Genomic DNA, 27784 nt, shown 5'->3' on the forward strand with positions numbered 1-27784 from the left:
TAAGTTTCACGGATGGATATATTATTTGTTGCTAGACAATCAGAACAATTTAAAAAATAGTTAATGTACATGCCCAAAAGTTTGTTTAGCCCTATGCATCAGTCTCGTTAAATATGGAATTTGTCAGAAACTTTGTCATATAACATATAAGGTAATGAACCCAGTTTGATGCATCCTTAAAGCTCTTTTTAAATCAGCACAATGCTTTAGAAGGATAAGCCATTGTATTCCATCCACAGATATGCATAATTTTGAGATTATTTAGCAGATGTGCTCACGTCTTAGTTGTTTCAAATATAGCCATTCTCAAAGGACTTTGGGTTTTTGTGGTTTTGTTTTGAATTTGGTTTATTTATTCTTCTTAGATTTATTTTAGGTGAATTGCAGTGCTAATTATAGACCTGGAACTGTTATCCCTGCTAGCTTCAATACCACAAGCCACACCACAATTTCTGCATTAGGATAAACAGAAAGTTATCCACTGGACCCTTAGCTTCATTGCTGACTGATTGAAAAGAATGTGGGGTCAACAGAACAGAAACATCCTCCTATTCTGTTTATAAACAAGAAATCTTCTTGTCCGACCTCCTGGTTCACTGTGGGAGAACTGGTTCATATAGGACTTAACTTTAATACTGCAACCACTTTCAAGCGCTTCCCAACAACATAAGAATCTTTGACTCTTTTTCTTTCTGGGCAGTTTTTATCCATTCTCTGGTATTAATGAGGGATTTTTGAATATTTTCACTCATCCTCAGCAGGCTGTATATTGACCATTCTTTGATTAAAATGCAGCTCCATTTATCCTTTCAGCAGTAGTGGTGTTCAATCTGTCTTTTACATAAGTCTCAGAGGTATAAAACAAACATGGTTTCCCAAACTGTCCAGTTCACTGTTTCTGCTCAACAAACAATATTTCAATTCTGTGCCCTACTGAAAATATGATGAAAGAGGGCTTTACTCCCATTTTAAATGTGGGGTCATTTTGTTTTGTTTAATGAATTGGTGAAAATTCTGTTTTAAAATCGCCCCAAATGGGTCAAATCAGAATCATTTGATATCTGTATTCACAGGAAAGAAACTGGAATTGATTTAGGTAATAATAGCACAGGATGATATTTTCTGTTGACAAACAGCAAATATTCAGGGCTGATTCACACTTTTTCAGAGTTTTCTCTTACGATTTTGATCAAATATATACAGCTACAAAATCTAGGTTTAGATCTTAACTAAGTCTCCTAGAACTTTGATTCAAAGTATTCTCTACTGCTTATGAAATGTATGTTTCGTAACTGAATGAAAATAATAGATATCCCACAATATCATCTTTCAAATAATGGATAAAATTTATGATCAGAGACAGAACCTTACATGATTCATCAGAGAGCATGTTTATCGTTAGACACTCAAGCTTTTGACAAACAATTTCCTAAATTATTGTTCAAATTTAGTACTCCTAAAAACTAAGCACAACAGCAGCATGTGAAGTTGGTTTGATGTAAGCAGTCACTCTGCCAAATTTATATACTTTATATATATTTGTATACACTTTATCTAGCAAGATGGCAAACTGCCCTTTCCCTAATGCAAAAGCTCTCTTTTCTGCTAAATCCTCAGAAGTCTGGATAGAACAGGCCTCTGTTATGCCATGCAGTGAATAAGTAGAACACAATTTCTGCTTTCAAGAGCTTTCTATCAAGTAATAAAGCAGGCAACAGTGATATCAGTATTAAAGAGGTAAGGGTCATACTACACAGAAAATGGCTAAGCGGAGGCATAAATTCAGTTTTGACAGGACAAAAAGGACTTTTATATCCAGCAGGATTTATGTTAACATTGAGTACAGGTCAAAACAAAGCCACTTCAATGTTGTAGAGGGTGGAATATAAGATGTAATAGCTTTGTGGAGAAAACTAACGAAAACCATCGTATAAGGCAGTGCTATTCTCGAGCCATGAGTGATAAGAGTATATATTAACTGTTCACATACTGCCATTGGAAGGCACACTTGTTCTTTCCTTAAGAATTTCTCTGACTCTGAAGATGTCTGCCTCTGCCTTTTCTCTGCTTTTCCAGATGTTGTCACTCCAAATGGCTTGAACATTAAGAAGTTTTCAGCAATGCATGAATTTCAGAATTTGCATTCCATGTACAAGGCTAGGATTCAAGAGTTCATTCGAGGTCATTTCTATGGGTATGTTTTTACTTTTCAAGATTCAGCAATGATTTTCCAACACTATTTAAAGCAAGAAACAAGCCAGGAAGACTAACAAATACTTCATAAAGGAGGTGAATTGTTACCAACTTAGTCAAATATCTGTCTGGGATTTCTCAAACAGAAACTGAAGGAATTTCAGATACCAGCTCTAACTCTGCTTATGACCTTGTGGGATCAGGCAGAAGATCTTGGTTATTTTCATTATTTACCCAAGATAGACTTTATCGGATTGATAGTTACCTTAATGTGAAGAAAAGCCTCTCTTTCATTATTTTCTTGGGGTAATTAATTCTTCCAGAATAGAAAAACACGTGTTTTGTATGATTACATCTTGAAAAATACTTTCATGCTTGTCTATTTGTTTGCTTGGTTTCAGCCACCTTGACTTCAGTCTTGAAAATACCTTATTTTTCTTCATTGCTGGGAGATACGAGTTTTCCAACAAAGGAGCTGATATGTTTCTAGAAGCCTTATCAAGACTAAACTTTTTGCTGAGGGTAAGAAAGCTTCTGGAAATATAGAAAATGCAGATCTTATGCTCAAACTTACTGTATTAAAGAAGTCATGTGTGATAATTTTTATTTCGTACTCTGGTTTACAGGAAAATAATTATAGGATATTCAGGCTTTTCATAAAGCTATCTCCCTGAATCAACAAAGCATACAACAATGTCAGATTGCTTAAAAATAATTGATTACATAGCTCAAGAAGTTAATTTGTGGGCGCCACCCTTGTTTTTAAAGAAAAATACTAAAAATATGATTTAAGAGTTTACTCTGAAAGTGCACCTATCAAAAAGAAGATAAAAAATAATCACATAATAATACAATTAAAAAATATTTTTATGCTAATAACTTAAATTATTTTCCCATGAATTGGAGATGGCATTATTGTATTACTGTTACAGCACGCTTGCCAGCTCCTGATTTCATCCAAAACTGTTCGAAGAGCACTTGCTCTGTAATTATTTCAGAATGGGATTTTGGGTGGGATCAGAAGGATACTCATACTACTTGTGAGCCTGAAAGTGATGGTGAAACTTAAACTAGGCTCCAGTAGTGTACCTGAATCTCAGAAACGCTCAGCATTGGATACTTTGACTGGTACTTTGAAGACAAACTATATACATTATGACAGTTTGTTAATACACACTAATATAATAGCATACAGACTTTTGAGCTGCCCTAAAGAAAGGGAAGAATCTTAAAATCATAAGTGAATCCTATTATTTTACACTACACATTTTTTTGTACCTCCATCTGATAGAAGCACACTAACAGTATATTTGTTCGTCTAATGTTTATAGAGTGGAAGCAATTCAAAATAATTCAATTTTTACAGCTCTGTGCAGTTTACTCTTAGCTTTCCTTTAAAAGTTGCTGACAAGAGTCCAGTCTTTTTCTGCTCCATAGGAGGAGTCTCTGAGAAACTTGATCTTCTGAAACTTGTTTATGCACAGGAGAAGCAAGTGAAACGATCTCTAATCAAAGGGTTGGATTTTACATCTTGTGCTTTTTGCTTTTGGAGTGGCTATTTGTAAGAGATGAGCAAGAGGTTACTTGTGGTTTTTTTTTGTGTGTCTGGCAGGTTCTGTGTTAGGCATACAGATATACAGTGGTTGCTGATAATAACTCTTTTAGAATATATACCTGGGGCATTGCTGCAGAAAATAGTTCTGCTTGCTGTATGGAGTCCCCTGCCCCATGCCTGGGCACCCTCTGTCTAGTAAACTAGTTTCTCACTCCTTTAAGCCAACCAAGTTTATGTCACATGAGAAAATCTGTTTGCCATTTTAATTTTTATTTTTATTTTTATTTTTTTGCTGTTTATATTCATATCCTAAGCTACGCTTTACTAAACCATGAGAAGCCAGCAAGATCCACATTGATCAAACTGGAATTGAGCAACTGATACCTGTTTATCTGTATCTATTCTCAGTTATATTCCTGATCTGCTAAAAACTTGACAGCTAAAGGGAGAGGAGTAAGATCAGAGCCTTCCTGGATGACCAATCAAAGTCTGCTGGGTTTTGCTCTGACTATTTTGTAGTATTAATATGGGCTTTGATATCCTGTGGTGAGTTTTAATTTTTCTTTCCATCTCATGTCCATTCAGGTACATAAGAGTGATGTTACAGTCGTTGTGTTCTTCATTATGCCAGCAAAGACAAACAATTTCAATGTGGAAACCCTGAAAGGACAAGCAGTCCGGAAGCAGCTCTGGTAATTGCCATTTTTACTGAGGGCCTTGATTAGGGAGACATATTGATGTTTCTGGTGAAGATTAGTGTTCTTTCTTCTTGTCACAGTTTGTTATGAGTTTAGAAGGGTTTTTTTTTGTTGTTTTTTTTTTTTTTAAATTTATTTTACTACTTTTCAAACAAAAAAGCAAAGCAGAATTCAACCACTGAACCTCATCTCCCTTAACTACTGTGTGATTCTACACAGGAGGAGATATGCGAGGTACTTTCAGACTGCAACACATCATAGAACTGAATGGTGATGTTCTTCAAAGAAAATCAAGAAAATGAAGGATTAATTTTGTTAGAAAAAGTAGAAAATGTTATTTCATTCAGCGTATTTACAGATTAATTATCTAATCAGGGAAATTAAAATGTGCACCCTATCAGATGAGCAGAACAGTTAAATACTTCTGCTGCAGAAGTAAGGAAGCTGATTTTTAAGCTAAGGGACAAAAGCTCCTAGCTTCTGCCTTGATACCTGTTTCTCACTGTGTTTATTCTCTGTCAGATGCCAATTCCTTAGTTATAAAATTATAGAAATAGAAATGACTCAGAATCTATAGATAAAAGGTACAGATTACGAAAAGGATGCTATTTAAAATATATATATATCTTCTTAATTGCCTCCAGCAGAAAACCTGTGACTGAATTTCTGGGTATCAATAGACAAGTTGAAACCTTTGATTAAAGGATAATGAAATTGCACAGGCGCAGTAACAGAAATAGTTTAAGGGTCATTGGAATATCTACATCTGACTGTACTTGAAAAAGAAGTCAGATGTGAGAAATCTATTTGCTTTCTAGATTGTCTCTGGAGTCATTGAACAATGACTTTGGGGATTTTCAGAAAATGTTTTGCCACTCTGAAAATGGATGCCACAAAGGTAGAGGTTGGAACTGGTTGTTCAGATGTGGCTTCCTAAAAAAGCAGTGCCTCTGAGCTGCCTTCATTGGCAGTAGAGAGTGACGGTTCATTCCAGATCATGACTCAACCTCTACCACCTCAGGAAGAGTCTAAAATGAGCAAGCAAAATCATCTTTTGAAATTGGCTATCACCTTCTGTGGATGTGCAGAGGATTTACACAATTATCTTTATCTGTAGATGGCTAAAGTGCTGTAATATATCCAGAGCTTTTAATGAGAAAGTGTATGCAGGAACTGGCCATCCAGGGAGAAATACCATTGAAGCCTGAACTGAATTAAATGGGCTGTGTGTTGTTGCTGCCATAGGGCAAGATTCTGGCTCTACATCAACTTCAATAAACTAATGTGAGTGCATTGAGAGACAGCCGTGCTTTCAACAAGCCCTTTCTGCCTCTGCCATATTTTTAATTTAATGCGTGTAATGTTTGAATGCAATACAACAGGTATATATTAAATAAATACTATATATTAGGCAAGTTTAAATGAAGTGAAATTTGCAGAGATTTTTCCCCGTTATATCTTTACTGCATGGCTATTTCTCTGATACTCAGAAATACAGGCACAATGGTAACTGTAAAGGTAAACCAAAAGATGTGAAATCATGCAAAAAGTTCTGTTTCCATATGTTCTTCCCACTGTGCTCTGTGAAAAGTAAAAGATTCTCTGTGTCCTTAAATGCAACAGTGCCATGATCATCATGTGAGCTGCTGTAAAAAAAAAACACCTGGTATCACTGGTAAATAATAATATTAATTGATTTTAAGGATGCCACAGAAGTTAAATACAGGACAAGTATGGCAGTTATCAAGAAATAGATGATGGCTGATATGGGATATAAAATCTTTCTTCTGCTTATGAAACAGCAGCCTATCCTAAGTGGGTTAAGTTTTGGAGATTGTTCAAGGCATGAGTCAATAAAACATAGCCATGAGTGGGCTAGCTTGCTGGTATTTGAATCAATTTGTTTTGACATTTAGCTGCTTCACAGCTCATAGAGAATTAACTCATCTACTATTGTATCAATGTGAGTTGAGAGAGAGCAACTAAAAATAAGTATGTGGATTTTCAGCTTGGTAAAGTTTAGGATTTCACTCAACAAATTTTGTCTAAGTCCAAAGTCTAATTCTTAGAAATCAGAAAAGCAGGAAGAGTCCCATAGAAGTGGGCATTTTAGTCAGACTGAGAGTGTATTTGCTGTTTTGAGAACACCGCTTTCAGCTGTACTTCCAAGCTCTTTCTTCTAGGATCAGGATAATATGGCTCTTTGCATTAAGAGTGGTTGTTCACTCAAGTTCTTTCTCAACGAAAATATGACGCTTCTGGCACAGGTTTTATTATTAGCTTAAAGCATGGGCTGGGCTTTCCAGAAAAATGTTTGATTTCCAAAATGACTTATGCCAAATTACTTGTTAATCTTACCCTTATTAAAAAAAAATTAAAAAATTAAGTGAAATAACAGGGCTGAAATGGAAGGAAGAATCTTGCTTTAAAATCACCATTTTTTTACCTCATGTATTGCTCATAAGGTCAAGTTAAACTGAAAACATCTGGTCCTTCAATGTCTATTTCTCTACTTAGAGTCACATATATGTCTTCTTTTTCATAGCTGAGATGAAAGTGTGGCCTACTGACCAAAGTACTGGAAATAATCATTAGTGAGTTCTGTTTCTGGCTTTAGCAGTTAGTTCATCATTGGGTACGGATCATATCCTCTGTTGCACTGAAATGAGTCATTAGGGCTGCTGGTTGGATAAAAGACCTTTGAGAATTAAACCTCTGCTTCTGCATTCCTGGCTCCACCAGCATACACAAAAGCACAGTAATTTACAGCAGCAGGGATATATTTTATTCTGTCTTTGTAAAGGATTCTCATGTTCATACATAAATATATTTATTTTCCTAGGGACACTGCACAGTCTGTGAAAGAAAAGTTTGGAAAGAAACTCTACAATGCCTTACTGAAGTGAGTGTATAGGTTACTTTGTCCTGTCTTGCAGGGCCACATATTCATTTGGCTTACCTGTAGTGATTTTGTGGTTCTACTCTTTGTCTAAGAAATATTGGGGTCTACAGAAAGGATATAGGAAAAGGATATGGGACCCTCTGTGCTGTATACAGGATAGTTGTATGATAGGCAAACCACAGATGAAAAAATTAAAGGTACTAACATCCCATCTTGTAAAGGATCTTAAGAGACATGGGGGATGTTTATGTAATGCTGAGAATTACTCACAGACAAAGATGAGCATCAGAGACAAATGTGGGTTACTGAATTGGTCGTATCCTTTCAAAAGACAGCTAATGTGAGCTGAAGTGAATCATCCAGAGCTGAGAGGACTGAAACTTCAGCAAAAATAAAGTGTGATTGAAAAACAAGACAAAACAAAAATTCCTTTTGGAGTTTTCCGTAAGCCAATTGGAAGGATAGCAAGTTTATGGGAGAATAAAATGTAGGGAGTGTAGAAGGGATAGGACAACTAAGGAAAGATTCAGGTTGACATCAGCAGACTTCAGATCAGAACCTTGTTTATTTCTTCCTCTTCTTCTTTTTTTTCTTTTTTTTTAAAGCATCTTTAATGTAAACTCATAATGCTAGTTCTCAGAAGGACTGATAATAAATCATTTGGTAAACTAGGCTCTGTGTTGCCTCCGCAGAGGAGAAATTCCAGACTTGAGCAAGATTCTTGACCGGGATGATATAACCATTATGAAAAGAGCCATCTTTTCAACTCAGGTCAGAAAGCAAATTATTTATATGAAAATCTACTGTATAAGTTAAGCACAGCTGTGTACAACGATTGTGTATGACATGCATGCTTTGAAAAAAAAAAGTTTTTAACAAATGTACTTCTCAGTGGTAACATTTAAAAATCATCTGTGATTGTTTTTGAGGAGAGTCGGATGCAAAATAATTATTTTGGCAAATCTGCAAATCTTCCCCCAGTGACATACAGGACACCAAATGCTGTCATTCTTTTCTTTTGCACAATGTCCAAAGTCTTTGCATTGTTTCTGAAGCTTGAATTATTCCATTTTAATGAAAGGTGTAAATTCAATCCCATAAGGAGAGTTAAGGTCAGTCCTCTACCACGAAAAACAAGTAGAAATAAATTGTAGGCATTTCTAAAAGTTAATGCAAATACATTTCTTTTGAGGTAAATTAACCTGTGACAGCTTTTATGGTCTAATTTGTGTCCTGGGCTCTGTAAAAAACAATGTTATGTGATTCTAAGTTTCGGCAAAAAACGGCAAAAAGCTATCCACATTAACAGCAAAATCTCCAGTGTCTTCTGCTAACCTCAGAAAATGGTAACAGAACACTTTCCCGAGAGCTTTGCCTGGCTCAAGGATTGTCTTTTCTCTTTTAAGCGACACTGTCTGCCTCCAGTGACCACCCACAACATGATTGACGATGGCAATGATCCAATACTCAATACCATCCGACGAATTGGCCTTTTCAATAACCGAACAGACAGAGTAAAGGTACCTTCTGTTGTTTTTTCATTCTAGATATAAAATGGAATTAAACAGTCTGAATCTGGATCATTAGAATAGAAAGAGCAGTTGAATTCCTGATAGAGAGTCAGTAATGTACTATTTCCTCCCTCTTGCTCCCTTTCCAGGAATAACGATCCAATGAGCTTTGAGAATAGAATACAAACTGTTTGAAGAAATTAGTAAATTGCATGGAACACTGTAAACACCTCCTCCTGCTTCTCAACAGACTTGACTGGATAGGTTGTACAAAACTGGCATTACAACAGGAAAATTACCTACTATTACAACAGGAAAATTACCAACTATACTAATAAGCTGAATGTCATGGATAAAAAATCTGTAAAGTTGAAAGAGAAAGTCATCTTGAGACTTGTATTACATGTCCATGAAGACACACTTAGCATATGAAAAAGCTACAGTGATGCCAATGAAAAATCTTACTTGATTCATTGGGATCAAATAAGTTTACAAGCCATTTTCTGGTTGAATACATTCATGTGTTAATTTACCTAAGGGAGTAACATGATTATATTATTAAGAAAAGATAAAGACATATCCGTGACATGGAATAATGTTCAGAGTATGTAAATGCAAGGAAGAAAGGCCCAGAGAAGGTTTAATCCTTCCCTTATAATCCTTTCTCCCTGAGCTGTTTGGGCAGGCTATACAAGGTGCTTCTCTGCTTGACAGTGGAATATGGGGCAGTGACCTCAAACCCAGCAGAGTCATGCAAACAAATTAGCTTGGGTCCTGGAAGAGTGATATTAACCTGAGCTAATTAGCTTAGTCTTTCAGCAAGATCAGTTAGCCCAAGTCCAGAGTTATGATGATGGCATTATAATGCATCTGGTTTCAGCTATCTTCTGAGAACTGCAAGCATTCCTATTTTTCAGCTGGGTGCTCAGGAGTGCTGTATTCTTATGAGACCTCCTCTGGAAGAAAACCTCCCAATATTTTATATTGTGGTACGACAGACCAAGAGAACCAATTCAATGCTGCTAAATGTTACAGTCTTAGGCATAATCAACAATGTGCATGGTCCTTGAGCAAGAAGAATAATGCCAAAGACCCATTCAGAAAATAGTGTTCATTATCAGTATTATTTCCAGGACAAGACTACATACGGACAGGTTACAAGATAACGCATGTTAGTGTGGGAATTGAATTAGACAACAGGATGGACAAGGGAGGTATTGTCCAAGTGCTCAGAAGAAGACCAGAGTGAAAAAAATTACTGAAGCTTACCAATAAATGCAGTGCATTGATGATGCTTTTCTTTCACCTCTAATGTAATTTTTGAATATCCAGGTGATAGTACATCCAGAGTTTCTTTCTTCGACAAGCCCGTTGCTGCCCTTGGACTATGAAGAATTTGTTAGAGGTTGTCACTTGGGTGTATTTCCATCATACTATGAACCCTGGGGTTACACTCCAGGTAGGCAACCTGTACATTTTAATAGGTATCAAAAGATGAATACCCGTTCTGCTGATGCAGAATAGATTTCAAGCCAGTTTCTTCTGGAGTGCTGAAAAAACTCTTTTGACTCTGTTTCCTCTGCAGTGCAAAGGTCTTACTGCTGACAAAATTTGGGGGCCAGGTGGTATTAAATGGCATCTACTGACTGACAGCTACTCAAATTTGTCCCTGCGCTGGACCCTTTTCCATACTAACATGTAATCTTTCAATTTTCTGTGGCTTTAGAACAAAATAAAATAAAATAAAGTCATTTTTGAATATAATTTTTAATTTGCATAAGGGATTTTAAAAGATTTAGAGGAATGTGCGTATTGAAAAAAAAAAGAACAAAACAAGAATTCTGATGCTACCAGCAGACATACTTCAGTGGGTTTAATTCAAGATTGCAGTTAAGTTTGGTATGTGTATGTAACACCACATCTAAGATATTTACCACAAATACCTACATGAAGTAATAGATATTCTCACAGACCTAAGGGGAAATTTTTAAAGATACAGAGAGCATTTAGTTTCAGGCTCAAAAAAATTTACCCAGATTTACAGTGGGCACTTAACACCTAATGAAATCAGTACAAACCATAAACTTGAATGTCTATCAAGATCAAAGCCTATTTTATTTTGTATGTCCTGCAAAATATCTTCTGTAATCTTGATACGCATCTGAACATTTGGATGCTCCTCTGAAGTGAATTTGCGGTAAGCCAATGAATCAGAATAAAAATTTTGCGAAGTTGATCATTCTCCAGAGCTATTTCTCTCCACTTAAGAGAGCCATCTAATTCCAACGCTGTTTTGCCTTCCAGCACTTTCTCTTTTGGTTTTAGTCTCAGCTGAAGTATAAGGAAAATGTGACAGCCAGGGATGATTTTGAAATTAAACTGGTAACCTAACCAGAAAAGTTAGCCTGCTACTTAGCAGTTTTGAGGAAAGCTGTGATTTACACTGGTTAAAAGAGTTATTTCTTTTATTAATGCAGAATAGATTCTCTTTGTTGATATATCCATTTAATTCTCCCTGAAACAGAAAATGTTCTTTTTTGATGGATTTGTCTGCCCTATCAACATCAGCTTCATTGTCGTATGAAGGAAGGCCATGTAGATGGTTTTCAGCATTTCAGTTGGAGTATTTTACTTCATATGTTTGTTGCTTTAGGTTAGACTTAATATTCAACAGCAGAAACTCTTTAAGCAGGAGTAAAAAGTTATTCTTACTCACAGCAATGATAGAAATAACTACAAAAGAGGCATGCATTTTATAATTTTGTAAAGCTGATTCCACATCTACTTTGAAAGCAATTCAAACTTAACGTTTCCTTTGTTGTTACAATAGAGACTAGTTTAAAAGCACCTAATAACAAAATACAATGTATAGCACGCTCTTGCAATTAAGAGGATCAGTTTTGCAAATAGTAATGAATCACCTAATTAACATTTGTGTACAACAGGCTTCAGTTTAAAATGCAGACAGTCCAGGCCATATATCAGGATTCTCTGTTTCAACACTAGAATCCTGCATTGTTTTCAGTTTAGCTGCTGGAATATATTTGCAAAATATATTTGCAAAAACAGTATGAAACTTTCTCTTTAAAAATCCTTTCTTTTTCTTTCTCTTTTCTTTTCCCCTAAATCCACAACAAAGCATTTTAGTTTTCCCTTGATATTTTTCAGAGCAGCTCTAGTTTTATGGGACCTTCTGTTCATCTTCTTTTCTTTCATTTCTTTCATTTTCTTTTTTTCTCATGGGGTGAAACCATTCATATTGCCTTGAAACATTTTTTTATCTATTTCTTTTGGCAGCTGAATGTACTGTGATGGGTATTCCCAGCGTGACCACAAACCTTTCTGGATTTGGCTGTTTCATGCAGGAACATGTTGCTGACCCAGCTGCTTATGGTAAAATTTTTAACACAATATCAAAATAGTGCCTCTGAATTAGGAAGCAAAACTACAGCAACAATGCTTCAGCTCCTGAATTTCATGCTTTTACTAGTGCAGTGCAGTTCATTAGGAAAATACATTCAGAGCTCCAAAACTCTGGTGATGTTGAGCAAGCTATTCAAGCTTTGATATTTATCCAATTTTTTTCCAGGTTCTTTGTCTATTATCTTCCTTTAATCTTTTGTTTGCTCTGTTGTTTCAAACTCAGTACTCTTTATCCCATGTCTAGTCTCCTAGCACATCCCTTCAATAATTAAGCTGGAACACTTGGAGACCTTCAAAAGAAGCAGTGAAAATCCCCTTCTCTTTGAGTAGTCCAAGAAGGATATGCTGGGACTTTGGGAGCAGTGAAGCATGCCCTCATCAAACAAACAATAAATTATCTTGTACACTAAAAATAAGCCTGTGACAATAAAAGGAGCCTACTTACAGATAAGAATCTGCTCATTAAACTAGAAAAATGATCCCTCATTAAACTGTGGTGAGGAGGAGTACAGCCAAATCCCAGTACATCAAGACAATATTGAGAATGTGACCAAACTAGAGCATCTTACTAAGGATCTTTGCTTGTCTGTACAATCAAATGGAAACATCTCCACAATGGAAACATCCCGATCTACTGGAAGGGATAGGACCAGCTGCAGAATATATACACCTGCTTGGCTAGACATGTCTTTGAAAACCTTGAGAAAGGTTACAGGTAGAGAGACGGGTCATTTGCTCTACTCTGCAAAAACATAGATGTGGGCATTGACACAACTTATGTAATATTTGTAAGACTATGTGACAGACAGTAGAATGGAAATGTAAGAGGTCAGATTCCACTTTCAGTTCAGCTTATCTTCACATTTTCTTTGTATCCTTTAGGCATCTACATAGTTGACAGGAGGTTCCGCTCACCTGATGAATCATGCAACCAGCTGACTCAGTTCCTGTATGGATTTTGTCAGCAGTCCCGTCGCCAGAGGATCATCCAAAGAAACCGAACTGAGAGGCTCTCAGATCTGTTGGACTGGAGATACCTAGGCAGGGTGTGTGAAACTATTAATAGAGGTATTAAAAATTCCAAACACTGTCTTCAGCATCATGCTACAATGCATGGAGGCATTCCTGTTCTGAAAGGCACCTGTCAGAGGTGCTAAAGATGATGACTGCCTTTATATCTTGGTGTAATTCTTCCATTGTTCTGTGGTAAGGATAGGCATTACTTAACTGAATAGGTTAGAGCAGAAGCCAGACACAGTGATCTCTTTCTACTCCTTATGCCAACTTCAGTACAAAAAGCTTATGTCTCTGAGAACACTGGCAACTGTACAATGAGTAGGATTTGTGCTCCGAAGTCTTTCAAGAATCCTATCTGTTCTTCCTAAAACGCTTCTAGACCTTGTGGCTCATCAGCACTCCTGAACTAAATCTGTGCATTAAAACAAAACAGAGTTTTTAATTTGATGTGGAAAACACTACAGTACCACCTACTAAGAAGAAATTAGCAAAGCAACGTTCTTAAATCTACAGGAAAAAAGAAGTGGATGGATGCACGTGTATCAGTTTTGTAACTATTTTAGATCTCGCTCTGTGTTGGTATCTGTGTGAGAATCTTTCTGTTTGTATGACTGCTAGCATAGTGTAAGGCTCTGACACAAGCTGTTATTTTCAGTACAGGTGATGGTGACTGGTGATTATAGTAGATTCATCAACTATTTTTGCTAAACCCTTAAATGTCACACCTCATCAAACTCATAAGTATTTCTTCTTTTTAACAGTTACACATTATTCCTATGCAAGGATGAACCCAAAGTTTAAGTGTATGCACATGTATATTTAAAGATGTAAAATTCTCTGGATAAAAAAGACTCTGTTATATGTTGAGAGATAAATACCAGTCACTCTACACTGACCTACACCAACTGTCATGAGTGCTGGTTTCCATCTTGGCACACCTTCTGCTTCAGTATGAAGTTTGCTATTTCCCAGTAATACATTTTTTACAAATATCAGTACCATTTGGATTATCTCGTGTTTGGCCATTGTTCATCATCATCTTTGAAAAGATACTCATTCTTTGTTCCTTTTTTTTTTTTTCTTCTTTCCTTAAATCTACCCAAGACTTCCTTGACTTGTAAAGATTTCTCTTTTATGTTGCAGTATTACATGCATGCTAGACACTTGGCCCTCAGCAGAACATTCCCTGATAAATTTGAGATGGAACCATGTGCTCCACCAAAGGTAAAATCTGCTTTTAGAGATGAATTCATCTGCATTTTCAGGAAAAAGAATATGTGTGTGTGAGAGAGAGAGTCAGTAAGGTTTTACTTAACTATAGGAAAGTTAACTCACAGTTAAAACCTCTAGTTATAGACCCAAGCTCCAATCAGAACTTATAATGGTGTCATATGCAAACAGTAAGGGTACCATGTGCAATACAGAAACAGTTCTTCAGATGATCTGGGGTGATGTGGATGGGACTATGCCACTTTAGACTAGCTGAGGAATCGGCCTTTGGAATTTCTGTTAGAAGAGAGTCCCTAATTTTTCTTCTGATTAACTCCATGGAGAAGTTCTGTATAAACTCAACTACTGAAGAGGATTTGGGAAAGTGTATCTCGGGAAAAAAAAGACACAAAATATTGCATTAATCTAAACAGAGTATGTGAGGAGGAGACTGTGGCTGTAATTTCAAGGGGTCAGTTTAAAGGCACACTTTCAGTCACTTCATGTATAGTGCATAATAGCATCAGTTTGAAAAGGGACCCTGCTCAAATCCAGTCTAAATTCCATGCTATTTGAACTAAATCTACAGATACCACCAGAGCAACTCATATTTTGAAATGAGAATGAGAAAGGAGGCTTAGGCCAAAACTCCATGTTTAGCTCTGGTTCTGCAGATGTTGGCATTATAAAAGACTAGAAAACTGTTCAAACTTCAGACAGATTCTGAATTCTGACTACAGCACTTAGAAGAATTTAATGTAATGGTGCGGATTTTAAAGCTCAATAAAGATGATCATATTTTACAAGAAACAATGCTGGAAAGAAAGCCTATCTTTTATGACACCAGCTAAAGATCACTGACATACGAACACTTTCTAGCAGAGCAGGACTTAAGGGATCTGTATTCAAGGGAATTTATTTTTGGAGTGCAAAGCAAGTCTAGTTTACGTCCATTACCCATGATTTGCTTTGTAGCACTGACAGCCTTAAATTGCTGTACACAATTGAGGAACACTGTGGTAATTTATATGCAATTTGCTTCTCTCTGCCAGACGGAAGGTTTCAGATTCCCAAGACCTTCATCAGTGCCACCATCGCCTTCTGTCTCTCAGCATTCCAGCCCTCACCATAGTGAAGCCGAAGATGAAGATGAGGATGAAAGATATGATGAGGATGAGGAAGCTGAAAGGGATAGGCAAAATATCAAGTCTCCATTTTCACTTGGAGTATTGCCACAAGGAAAGAAGAAGCAGCATGGAGAGTTCAGGAACTGAATGTGTTGCTCTCCACCCATACAGAGTCTCTCCATGTATTTAAGAGTAAAGTAGGCATTGCAAGCTTTGTATTAAGGACAGTATGTTATATTTTAGGAGAATCTTAAATGACACTTGAGCTACACTGTTGGGAAGCCTAATATTTCTTCATCTTGAAAGTAGTTTAGATGACAATTCTTCTGTGCTCCTCGGAAGTAGAAGAATTTTATCAAGCTTAGTAAACTTAGAGAATGTAACAGTCTCCTTAAGCTTATCTAAAGCGTAGATCACACCTTTGTCTGCATGATCATCTACACTTATATTAGTTCATGCTGATAGTTCTGCAATGGTTGTTCCAAATGAATTCTTCCTTCATTTATGTCCCTCACTTCCTCCTCCCAAACTAACATAATCTTTAAGCCAGAGCTCAGAAAATTTAGAGAAAAAGAGTGTTATCCTGGAGAAATCTTGTCAGAGGTAAAAACTGAGAAGAAAATGGTCTTCATCTCTCCTTATGCTGTTTACCTTATTGTAAACTTACATCATTTGAAACATTTTTTACAGCACATGGAAGCGTCTTGGATTAAAACACACTGTGGAACAATATAAAGTCTTATGCAGTGGTCATTTGAATTAAAGATACAAATGAAGTCATCTTCTTCAAGTCCTTTAGACCTACAATAAACAGCAGACCATTTATTTTCTGACTCCGCTGGTATGTCTCTTTGTTTTCATCATGTTTTATATTGAGTTTGTTAACAAGCTAGTTCAGGGAGGAAATTAATGTGACTTGTCTAAAGAGAATGAGAAAATTAACTTAATTAGCAGCTTCACATGCAGACAAAGATATGCCACAGAGCAATTCAAGGTGGTGTAATTTTAGTTCTTCCAATTGCCCACTGGTTTGGGCTCTATTTCTATTTTGTGGAAGAGACGTGCCAACAGTTTATGGGCCAGTTTGGTCCAGTTATGTGACTAATGGGGCCAGGGGAACCCATGAACCCACGACCTGAGAGTGGGAAAGGGGAAAAGGCAGGGAGATGGGTCTAAAAACGGAACAGCAGCAATGATCTGAGGATGCAAGTTAATTTACTGAATAATATAGCAGAATGCAAGGTGACACAGTATAATACAATATAATTGGAATTGAGGCTAATAAATCAAATGAAATGAGAGTGTTCAAAAAGTGAAGGCCTTACTTTAATGCTGAAGGCAAGACTGCTAGAGAGCACACACCACAGAGATGAGCAGAAAGGAAAGGGGACAATCTCATGACTTGTGAACAGTTTTATCTTTCCCTCTAAATGAAAAATGGAAACAGAACAATGAAAAGTCCTCTGGGAGATGTAGTTCGTCTTCACTTCTGAGACAGGTATACACAAAACTATTGACAATCCATGAAACTAGAGCATTAGCTTTTCAACTCCCGGTGCTCTATATGATGTTATGATGTGGAATGCCGAAAACAAAAATCATAAACCCATGACATTCCACCCTTTATTCCGCATCACTACATCATGCTTAATATATATATACAAACAATAATTAACATGTATTACACACATACAAACATATATATATACATATATATATGTATGTGGAATCACTGACTACACTCTCCCAATATCAAATTCCCTTGTGGTACACATTAAACATCCCCATTTTTCACCCACCAAGTGGACCCGAGTTCCTGAGCAAAAATAGTTCCATGGAGAGGTTTGCCCTTTCCAGAAGCTTGAAAGACCCAAACCACTTTTCCCAACATGCTATTTACATGTACTACAGAGTCCTTATCTCACTCTACAGTATGCAGGGAGCTGGATTGGGCAGGACCATCGCAATTGATAGATCCTCAAGCCACCAGCCAGGTGGCTTCTGTCAAATGATTCTCCCTTAATGTTTCATCACCCATTATTTTCAACGTAGTTTTTAACAACATTGTATAGTTTGATTTTACCAGAAGATGGTGCATGACAAAGGTGCATGATAAATCCACTCAATGCCATGATATTTGGTCCAAGAATTTACAAGAGAATTTTTGAAATGAGTCCCATTATTCAATTCTTTCTGGAGTGCCATGTTGCCACAGGACTTGTTTCTCAAGACTCAATATGGTGTTTCAGGAGGTAGCATGGGCACTGCATATGTTTCAAGCCACCCAGTGGTTGCCTCCCCCGTGGTAAGCACATAATGCTTACCATTGCGAAATCATAGCAAGGTGATACAATCAACCTGCCACATCTCCCCATATTTATACTTTTGCCATCATCCTCACTCCTAGAGAGGTTTTATCCTCTTGGTTTTCTTCAACTGCAGTGCATGTTCCACAGTCATGAATAACCCATGCAATAGTGTCCATAGTTAAGTCAACTCCTTGGTCTCTAGCCCACTTATATGTTGCATCTCTTCCTTGATGGTTTCATGGGCCAACGTAGCTAGAAATATTTCATGCTTGTTTTGCCAGTCCAGGTGTATTTGAGCCACCTCAGTTTTGGCAGCTCAGTCTACCTGATGGTTATTTTGTTGTTCTTCACTAGCCCAATTCTTCGGCGCATGAGCATCTGCATGACACATCTTTACAACCATATGTATTCTTTATTCAGGCAGCAATGACTTTCCACAGTTCAGCTGCCCAAACAGGTCTACTCCTTCATTGCCAGTTTTTTTGTTCCCACTGTAACCACCCCCTTAAGGCATATTTCACCGTCCATGAGTCAGTATAAAGATAAAGCATTGGCCACCTCTCCTGTTCAGCAATATCTAAGACCAGCTGGATAGCCTTTACCTCTACAGATTAGTAGCCTCTGAAACCTGTTGCATAGGGCTCCAGAAGATTTCTATCTGTGATGCTTCCCCACAATACAACATGATCCATCTGTGAACAGTGCAAATTTCTTTTCATTTTCTGGTAGTTCACTGTATGATGGGGCCTCTTTAGCCCACGATACTTCTTCTTCTGGTGATGTTCCAAACTTTTTACTTTCAGGCCAGTCCATGATCACTTCTAAGATTCCTGAAAAACTGAGGTTCTCCATCCGAGCTTGTTGTATAATCAACACAAACCACTTAATCCAAGTGGCATCGGTAGCATGATGTGTAGAGGGAACTGTTCTTTTAAACATTCAGATTAGCACCATCAGTTAAGTGATAGAAAGAGCAATGTTTCAGTACAGATTACGTGAGAAGCAGCACAAAACCAATCATAGGCGGCAAAAATCTCCTTCACAGTTGGAGTGTAGCGCACTTCAGATCCCCCTTACACTTGACACTGGAATCGAAGGGGTTGGAATAGGTGTCTTCTGAATACCATAGAATATCATAGAATCATAGAATTGCAGAATCATAGAATCATAGAATCACAGAATCACAGAATCACAGAATCATAGAAGCATAGAAGCATAGAATCATGGAAATGGTCTGGGTTGAAAAGGACCCTAATGCTCATACAGTTGCAACCCCCCTGCTATATGACAGAGCATATGGGAAGATGTGGCCCAGGCCCCGGTGATTGGTGTGAAACACTGAAGCCAAGCACACGAGGTGTGGGGAATGGAGTGGGCAGTGGCACTGGGAAAAGCCCAGAAATTCGTGCAACTTGTGCTGGCGCTGGAGCACGTGCTGCAGGTGAGGACGGCTCATAGTGATGACCCAGCAATGCGCCGTGGCATCACTGTGGGACGGGCAGCGATGTCCCCAAGTGAAGGTTGAATGAAGGTGAGGCCCAGCAGCTTGGCCAAGCCATGCTTTGAGACGTCTCCAGGCAACGGATTGTGACTCCATAGCCCACGGATCCTTTAACGTGGGTGCAGCGGCTCAGCCCAGCAGTTCGTGCCTGGCCTCCGACCGAGCGTGTGTGCGAGGACTGGAGTGTGGACAGGGCGAGCTTTGGTGCTGAAACGAGCTCTGGGTGCTGCTAGCGCAGCTCTCAGCGGCCGTCTCAGAGCCACTTGTTCCTTAACCCGACCCTGCTGGGAGCAGGCAGACGGGACATCCCAGAGAGGCGCGTGCAGCAGCATAGGTAGGCGGCACGGGGACCGGCGGCACAGGGCAGGGGGCACCTTGAGGGAGCCCTCCCAGGCCGGTGTGTGACTAACGTCTCTTGTCCTCTTGTCCTCTTGCAGCGTGACACCTGCTACTGCAGCGCCAGTGCTGGGGAGCGCGTTGCCATCTCCCGCTCCCCCGAGCCCACCGCGACCGGTGGAAGCATGGAGGCAGCATTAGACACCCGCTGCCCCGTGTGCCTGGACAACTGGGACAGCGCGGCGTACGCCGTGCCGTGCTGCCACCAGTTTTGCTCTCCCTGCATCCGGCGGTGGACGAGCGCCAGGCCCCAGTGTCCGCTTTGCAAGCAGGGTGTGCAGTCCATCATCCACACCACGCGAGCGGACAACAAGTACGAGGAGCTGGTCCTCAGACCGGCTGCGGTGGCATCCGTTGCCACACGGCGCCCCGCAGGCCCCCGGGCCGCCCGGCCATGGCCTGCAGTGCCCAGGCGTCCTGCGGGCGGCCTCTCCCGTGACTCCTGGGCTTCCATCTTCCGGGAGAACCCAGCCCTGCTGCGGCCCCTGCGCTCCTGGCTGCAACGGAAGCTGCGCCGCATCCTGGGCACCGAGGAGCCACGGGCAGATACGCTGGCCAACAGCGTCATCTCGGCCCTGCTCCTCGTCGGCTTGGAGCAGGAGATCCTGATGGAGAGGCTGGATCTCCACCTGCACGGCCAAACAGGCAACTTTGTGAGGCAGTTCATCGCCTTCACCGTGCAGAAGTACGGCAGGGAGGCTCAGCGCCTGCTGGGCCTCAACGTCACCCCTGCTGCTGGGGCACAGGAGGCCAACCCAGCGTCGGAGCGCACAGCTGCTCCACGACAGGAGGCTCCCGTCCCTGGCCCAGCACTCTCCAGCGGCCCTGCCACCTCCACCAGGGACCAAATCCCGGGCAGGACGGGAGGAGACCTCGCCGGGCATCCCAGCTGCCCACATAACAACCCTGCGGAGGTCACCATGGAGCAGGCAGCGCCCCGCGAGGAGCCGGGGCAGCCTGTGGCAGGGCCCTCTGGCCACAGCCTTCCTCAGCAGTCCCGGCGAGCCCCGAAGAGGAAGGCCAGCGACTGCCAGGCCTCGGCATCGCCGAAGAAGAGGCCACCCAGCCGGCAGCAATAGAACAGCGGCCGGGCTGATGAGACTGGGGCCGGGCAGCAGCTGGGACACACGCCGGCCCCAATGGACCTTTGCCATCAGTGTCCAATTCCCCCATGCAAATAAACTAGAAAGAAAAAATGCAAAAATGCGTGTTGGCATTGCTAATGGCACAGCCGTTGTTGCTTCCTCATCCTCGATGCTTTCTCCCTTTTTTCCTGCTGCCAAGCCACTGCTGGCACTGTTATATCCCAGATAGGAACCCCATGACAGGGGAAGGGCAAATTTCTGCACCTGGGGGGAACATACCGGAACGCACAACAGCAGGGGTTAGCCAGCTGGAGCAAACCTGGGAGTCCTGCTGGACACCAGGCTGAAGCACCAAGGAGCCCAGGCCGCCTTGGTGAATGGTGTCCTGGGCTACGTGAGGCCGGGTGCTGCCAGTAGGTGAAGGGCGGTTATCCTGCCCCTCTGCTCAGCTCTGAGGCAGCCACAGCTGGAGCGCTGGACCCCAGCGCCAGGGAGATCGGGTGTTGCCCATTTTGCATGTTCATAGCCCTGGCAGTGCAAACTGCCCGTGTCCCACCTGCCCAGGGCTTGCTGGGCTTGGTGGGATGTGGTGTATTTGGAGGGCTGGAGGGCTCGCTATGAGGAGCAGGGCTTGTCCCCAGCCTTGAGAAGGAGCCCGTCCTCCACTCACGTGTGATGGACCCCCTGCATGCCATCTGCATGACAGGCTGTACATGGCCTCTACATTATTGTGGGGGGTGTTTTTAAATTAAAATGTGACTCTTCCCCTGTGACATGCGTCGTCTGTGCCTTCCTGGCTGCCATTGTGGAGGTTAACAACATGATCATCGGGTGAACGTTCAACAAACGCACAAGGAATTCACAGGAGAAGCTGGAAAGCCTCTTTAAATATCACACCTTCTGTCACATTAGCAGCTCCCTCTGGGCTGTACCTTTCAATGTCCAACGCACGGCATGCTGCGTACAGATACCAGGTAGGTATTTCCATCAGTGTCTTGAATTTACCGTGTACGCAGATAGCTCCAGAGAGCAGAGCGGCAAACTTAATGAAGGCCCAGTGCGTTCTGAGTATAAAAAACTAATTTCTAAATATGACATCAGAATGCAAAATAGCACCATGTTATTGACCACTGTGGACAAGGAAAAGGCTGAGGTTCTTTACGCCTCCTTCACGTCTGCCTTTAATAGTCGGATCAGTTATCCTCAGGGCACTTTACTGCAGAGACGAGCAGTAAAAGAAAAGGGGCCACCTTGTGAGTTGCAAAACAGATTTATCTTTCCATCTGATCAGAAAATGGGAGGGGAGCAGTGAAAGTCTTCTGGGAGATGTAGTTCTTCTTCTCTGCTGAGATCCAGGTATCCGGAAATAGCAACAATCCACGGAACAGCACCACTAGCTCCTTAACTCCCAGTGCACTACATGATGTTATGGTGCGGAATACTGATAACAAGGCTCACAATACTATGGCAGAGATATTAATTTTGCCACCGGGGCTGATGAACTCCAAGTAGACACAGATCAAGCAGACCAAAAGCGGGACTCATTGCGACTTCTCTCTCAGCTGTAACTTACACGTTTCTAAAACCCAGTCGTTTGGGCAGCGGCTTACGTTTTACAGAACTTGGTTTTTAGTTACCCTTTGGAAGCTGTGTCCAGGAAATGCCCCATAAGACATCGCAGATGGCTCTTTCCATGCACGGCTTGGCAGATATGCAGGAAAATTACAGTGGAAAGTGGCTCTCAGCTGGGCCTTGTACTGAAGCGCTAAGGCACGTGATGTAACGCTTTGTCACTACAAGGTTTTGGCTGCTTTTTACTCCCTGTAGTTTCCCTGACAAAATATAAACCCAGTTGAAAGCTGGAAGGGAGCAACCTCACATCTGCACGGGAAAGCCTGCGATGAGCTGAGTAGATGCTGCCCAACCTGGAGCTGCTTGATGAAGTGCAGCACTCCCTGTCAGTGCGGGCGGGGGTGCCAGCACAGCGCCAGAGGCTTCCCCAGGGCAGTGCTGCCCACAGACACATCACAACCCTCCTACCCATGGGCTCCCTTCTGTTCCCTGATTTTTTCAGCAGCTCTGTTACCCCCTGCCTCCTTCCTTCCTGCTCCCTTTGTCCTCCTCCCCATGCCCTTCATGCTCCCCTCAATCTTCCTTTCCCTTGGCTGCTTTCCCCCAGCCTCCTTTCCCCTCTCCCTGCCTCCGGACACCGTTGCTCCTCTGCTGCCCTGCCCTGCAGCTCTCTGTCATGTCAGCAGAGCTCAACTGGGCAGCCCCTGTCCTCCCATCCACTGCCAGAGGGGCACCAAGCTTTTGTCCTTCACTAACACCAACAATCTAGCAACTAAATACTGTCAAGTAACTCTTGAGAATGAGGACAAGCCAACCGGGGGCCAACCCTTGCAAGCCCTTGCATGAACAGAGGGCCAAGGCTTGCAGCTGGAGGCTGCCCTATGGTTTGATTGCTCTGCAAAGGGGGAGAAAATCCACCGGACACTGCTCTGGATTTTGACATCCCTTGGGAGGAACCTGGAGGTCCCAGAGGGCTGGCCAGAGTGCTGGAGCATGGGGAGAGCCTGCAGGACTTCCTCATGCAGCCTAAGAATGATAGAATTCATAGAATCATTAAGGTTGGAAAAGACCTCTGAGGTCATCGAGTCCAACTATCATAGAATCACAGAATCACAGAATCACAGAATCACAGAATCGTAGAATCACAGAATCACAGAATTGTAGAATCACAGAATCGTAGAATCACAGAATCATAGAATCATAGAATCATAGAATCATAGAATCATAGAATCATAGAATCATAGAATCATAGAATCATAGAATCATGGAAATGGTCTGGGTTGAAAAGGACCCTAATGGTCATATAGTTGAAAAGGACCCTAATGGTCATACAGTTGCAACCTCCCTGCTATGTGCAACCGCTAGACCAGGCTGCCCAGAGCCACATCCAGTCAGGCCTCGAATGCCTCCGGGGATGGGGCATCCACAACCTCTCTGGGCAACCTGTTCCACTGCGTCACCACCCTCTGTGTGAAAACATGAACTTTTATGGAATACAAGTTCTTCTTCTTGCTGTACATGCCTGGGGCTGCGTGCCATGGCCAGAGAGACCGGATGGAGCCCATGGGAAGATGTGGCCCAGGCCCCGGTGATTGGTGTGAAACACTGAAGCCAAGCACACGAGGTGTGGGGAATGGAGTGGGCAGTGGCACTGGGAAAAGCCCAGAAATTCGTGCAACTTGTGCTGGCGCTGGAGCACGTGCTGCAGGTGAGGACGGCTCATAGTGATGACCCAGCAATGCGCCGTGGCATCACTGTGGGACGGGCAGCGATGTCCCCAAGTGAAGGTTGAATGAAGGTGAGGCCCAGCAGCTTGGCCAAGCCATGCTTTGAGACGTCTCCAGGCAACGGATTGTGACTCCATAGCCCACGGATCCTTTAACGTGGGTGCAGCGGCTCAGCCCAGCAGTTCGTGCCTGGCCTCCGACCGAGCGTGTGTGCGAGGACTGGAGTGTGGACAGGGCGAGCTTTGGTGCTGAAACGAGCTCTGGGTGCTGCTAGCGCAGCTCTCAGCGGCCGTCTCAGAGCCACTTGTTCCTTAACCCGACCCTGCTGGGAGCAGGCAGACGGGACATCCCAGAGAGGCGCGTGCAGCAGCATAGGTAGGCGGCACGGGGACCGGCGGCACAGGGCAGGGGGCACCTTGAGGGAGCCCTCCCAGGCCGGTGTGTGACTAACGTCTCTTGTCCTCTTGTCCTCTTGCAGCGTGACACCTGCTACTGCAGCGCCAGTGCTGGGGAGCGCGTTGCCATCTCCCGCTCCCCCGAGCCCACCGCGACCGGTGGAAGCATGGAGGCAGCATTAGACACCCGCTGCCCCGTGTGCCTGGACAACTGGGACAGCGCGGCGTACGCCGTGCCGTGCTGCCACCAGTTTTGCTCTCCCTGCATCCGGCGGTGGACGAGCGCCAGGCCCCAGTGTCCGCTTTGCAAGCAGGGTGTGCAGTCCATCATCCACACCACGCGAGCGGACAACAAGTACGAGGAGCTGGTCCTCAGACCGGCTGCGGTGGCATCCGTTGCCACACGGCGCCCCGCAGGCCCCCGGGCCGCCCGGCCATGGCCTGCAGTGCCCAGGCGTCCTGCGGGCGGCCTCTCCCGTGACTCCTGGGCTTCCATCTTCCGGGAGAACCCAGCCCTGCTGCGGCCCCTGCGCTCCTGGCTGCAACGGAAGCTGCGCCGCATCCTGGGCACCGAGGAGCCACGGGCAGATACGCTGGCCAACAGCGTCATCTCGGCCCTGCTCCTCGTCGGCTTGGAGCAGGAGATCCTGATGGAGAGGCTGGATCTCCACCTGCACGGCCAAACAGGCAACTTTGTGAGGCAGTTCATCGCCTTCACCGTGCAGAAGTACGGCAGGGAGGCTCAGCGCCTGCTGGGCCTCAACGTCACCCCTGCTGCTGGGGCACAGGAGGCCAACCCAGCGTCGGAGCGCACAGCTGCTCCACGACAGGAGGCTCCCGTCCCTGGCCCAGCACTCTCCAGCGGCCCTGCCACCTCCACCAGGGACCAAATCCCGGGCAGGACGGGAGGAGACCTCGCCGGGCATCCCAGCTGCCCACATAACAACCCTGCGGAGGTCACCATGGAGCAGGCAGCGCCCCGCGAGGAGCCGGGGCAGCCTGTGGCAGGGCCCTCTGGCCACAGCCTTCCTCAGCAGTCCCGGCGAGCCCCGAAGAGGAAGGCCAGCGACTGCCAGGCCTCAGCATCGCCGAAGAAGAGGCCACCCAGCCGGCAGCAATAGAACAGCGGCCGGGCTGATGAGACTGGGGCCGGGCAGCAGCTGGGACACACGCCGGCCCCAATGGACCTTTGCCATCAGTGTCCAATTCCCCCATGCAAATAAACTAGAAAGAAAAAATGCAAAAATGCGTGTTGGCATTGCTAATGGCACAGCCGTTGTTGCTTCCTCATCCTCGATGCTTTCTCCCTTTTTTCCTGCTGCCAAGCCACTGCTGGCACTGTTATATCCCAGATAGGAACCCCATGACAGGGGAAGGGCAAATTTCTGCACCTGGGGGGAACATACCGGAACGCACAACAGCAGGGGTTAGCCAGCTGGAGCAAACCTGGGAGTCCTGCTGGACACCAGGCTGAAGCACCAAGGAGCCCAGGCCGCCTTGGTGAATGGTGTCCTGGGCTACGTGAGGCCGGGTGCTGCCAGTAGGTGAAGGGCGGTTATCCTGCCCCTCTGCTCAGCTCTGAGGCAGCCACAGCTGGAGCGCTGGACCCCAGCGCCAGGGAGATCGGGTGTTGCCCATTTTGCATGTTCATAGCCCTGGCAGTGCAAACTGCCCGTGTCCCACCTGCCCAGGGCTTGCTGGGCTTGGTGGGATGTGGTGTATTTGGAGGGCTGGAGGGCTCGCTATGAGGAGCAGGGCTTGTCCCCAGCCTTGAGAAGGAGCCCGTCCTCCACTCACGTGTGATGGACCCCCTGCATGCCATCTGCATGACAGGCTGTACATGGCCTCTACATTATTGTGGGGGGTGTTTTTAAATTAAAATGTGACTCTTCCCCTGTGACATGCGTCGTCTGTGCCTTCCTGGCTGCCATTGTGGAGGTTAACAACATGATCATCGGGTGAACGTTCAACAAACGCACAAGGAATTCACAGGAGAAGCTGGAAAGCCTCTTTAAATATCACACCTTCTGTCACATTAGCAGCTCCCTCTGGGCTGTACCTTTCAATGTCCAACGCACGGCATGCTGCGTACAGATACCAGGTAGGTATTTCCATCAGTGTCTTGAATTTACCGTGTACGCAGATAGCTCCAGAGAGCAGAGCGGCAAACTTAATGAAGGCCCAGTGCGTTCTGAGTATAAAAAACTAATTTCTAAATATGACATCAGAATGCAAAATAGCACCATGTTATTGACCACTGTGGACAAGGAAAAGGCTGAGGTTCTTTACGCCTCCTTCACGTCTGCCTTTAATAGTCGGATCAGTTATCCTCAGGGCACTTTACTGCAGAGACGAGCAGTAAAAGAAAAGGGGCCACCTTGTGAGTTGCAAAACAGATTTATCTTTCCATCTGATCAGAAAATGGGAGGGGAGCAGTGAAAGTCTTCTGGGAGATGTAGTTCTTCTTCTCTGCTGAGATCCAGGTATCCGGAAATAGCAACAATCCACGGAACAGCACCACTAGCTCCTTAACTCCCAGTGCACTACATGATGTTATGGTGCGGAATACTGATAACAAGGCTCACAATACTATGGCAGAGATATTAATTTTGCCACCGGGGCTGATGAACTCCAAGTAGACACAGATCAAGCAGACCAAAAGCGGGACTCATTGCGACTTCTCTCTCAGCTGTAACTTACACGTTTCTAAAACCCAGTCGTTTGGGCAGCGGCTTACGTTTTACAGAACTTGGTTTTTAGTTACCCTTTGGAAGCTGTGTCCAGGAAATGCCCCATAAGACATCGCAGATGGCTCTTTCCATGCACGGCTTGGCAGATATGCAGGAAAATTACAGTGGAAAGTGGCTCTCAGCTGGGCCTTGTACTGAAGCGCTAAGGCACGTGATGTAACGCTTTGTCACTACAAGGTTTTGGCTGCTTTTTACTCCCTGTAGTTTCCCTGACAAAATATAAACCCAGTTGAAAGCTGGAAGGGAGCAACCTCACATCTGCACGGGAAAGCCTGCGATGAGCTGAGTAGATGCTGCCCAACCTGGAGCTGCTTGATGAAGTGCAGCACTCCCTGTCAGTGCGGGCGGGGGTGCCAGCACAGCGCCAGAGGCTTCCCCAGGGCAGTGCTGCCCACAGACACATCACAACCCTCC

General features: G+C 43.3%; 3 protein-coding genes across 5 annotated transcripts in view; all 3 read left to right on the forward strand.

The window, feature by feature from the left end:
- GYS2 (glycogen synthase 2) overlaps positions 1-16444 on the forward strand; it is a 44611-nt gene extending 28167 nt beyond the window's left edge. For all 3 annotated transcript variants that reach the window (XM_090146457.1, XM_090146452.1, XM_090146463.1), the window contains 11 exons: positions 2077-2194; positions 2595-2715; positions 4334-4440; positions 7289-7348; positions 8041-8119; positions 8755-8868; positions 10192-10318; positions 12157-12252; positions 13165-13328; positions 14443-14523; positions 15561-16444. In XM_090146457.1, the coding sequence (XP_090002583.1) occupies positions 2077-2194; positions 2595-2715; positions 4334-4440; positions 7289-7348; positions 8041-8119; positions 8755-8868; positions 10192-10318; positions 12157-12252; positions 13165-13328; positions 14443-14523; positions 15561-15782 (1289 nt within the window). In that variant the 3' untranslated portion in view covers positions 15783-16444. The remainder of the gene's footprint in view (positions 1-2076; positions 2195-2594; positions 2716-4333; positions 4441-7288; positions 7349-8040; positions 8120-8754; positions 8869-10191; positions 10319-12156; positions 12253-13164; positions 13329-14442; positions 14524-15560) is intronic.
- A 3065-nt stretch (positions 16445-19509) lies between these two features.
- Positions 19510-22908, forward strand: LOC149919686 (E3 ubiquitin-protein ligase Topors-like). The gene is made up of 2 exons (XM_090146477.1): positions 19510-19779; positions 19883-22908. Exon 2 carries the CDS (start codon positions 19967-19969, stop codon positions 20918-20920), a length of 954 nt encoding a protein of 317 aa, XP_090002603.1. The 5' UTR covers positions 19510-19779; positions 19883-19966; the 3' UTR covers positions 20921-22908.
- A 1410-nt stretch (positions 22909-24318) lies between these two features.
- LOC149919687 (E3 ubiquitin-protein ligase Topors-like) lies at positions 24319-27729 on the forward strand. The gene is made up of 2 exons (XM_090134446.1): positions 24319-24600; positions 24704-27729. Exon 2 carries the CDS (start codon positions 24788-24790, stop codon positions 25739-25741), a length of 954 nt encoding a protein of 317 aa, XP_089990572.1. The 5' UTR covers positions 24319-24600; positions 24704-24787; the 3' UTR covers positions 25742-27729.
- Positions 27730-27784: the final 55 nt, after the last annotated feature.

Source organism: Phasianus colchicus, chromosome 1 (assembly GCF_987193195.1).
Source record: "Phasianus colchicus chromosome 1, bPhaCol1.hap1.1, whole genome shotgun sequence".
In the NCBI taxonomy this organism is placed as follows: Eukaryota; Metazoa; Chordata; class Aves; order Galliformes; family Phasianidae; genus Phasianus; species Phasianus colchicus.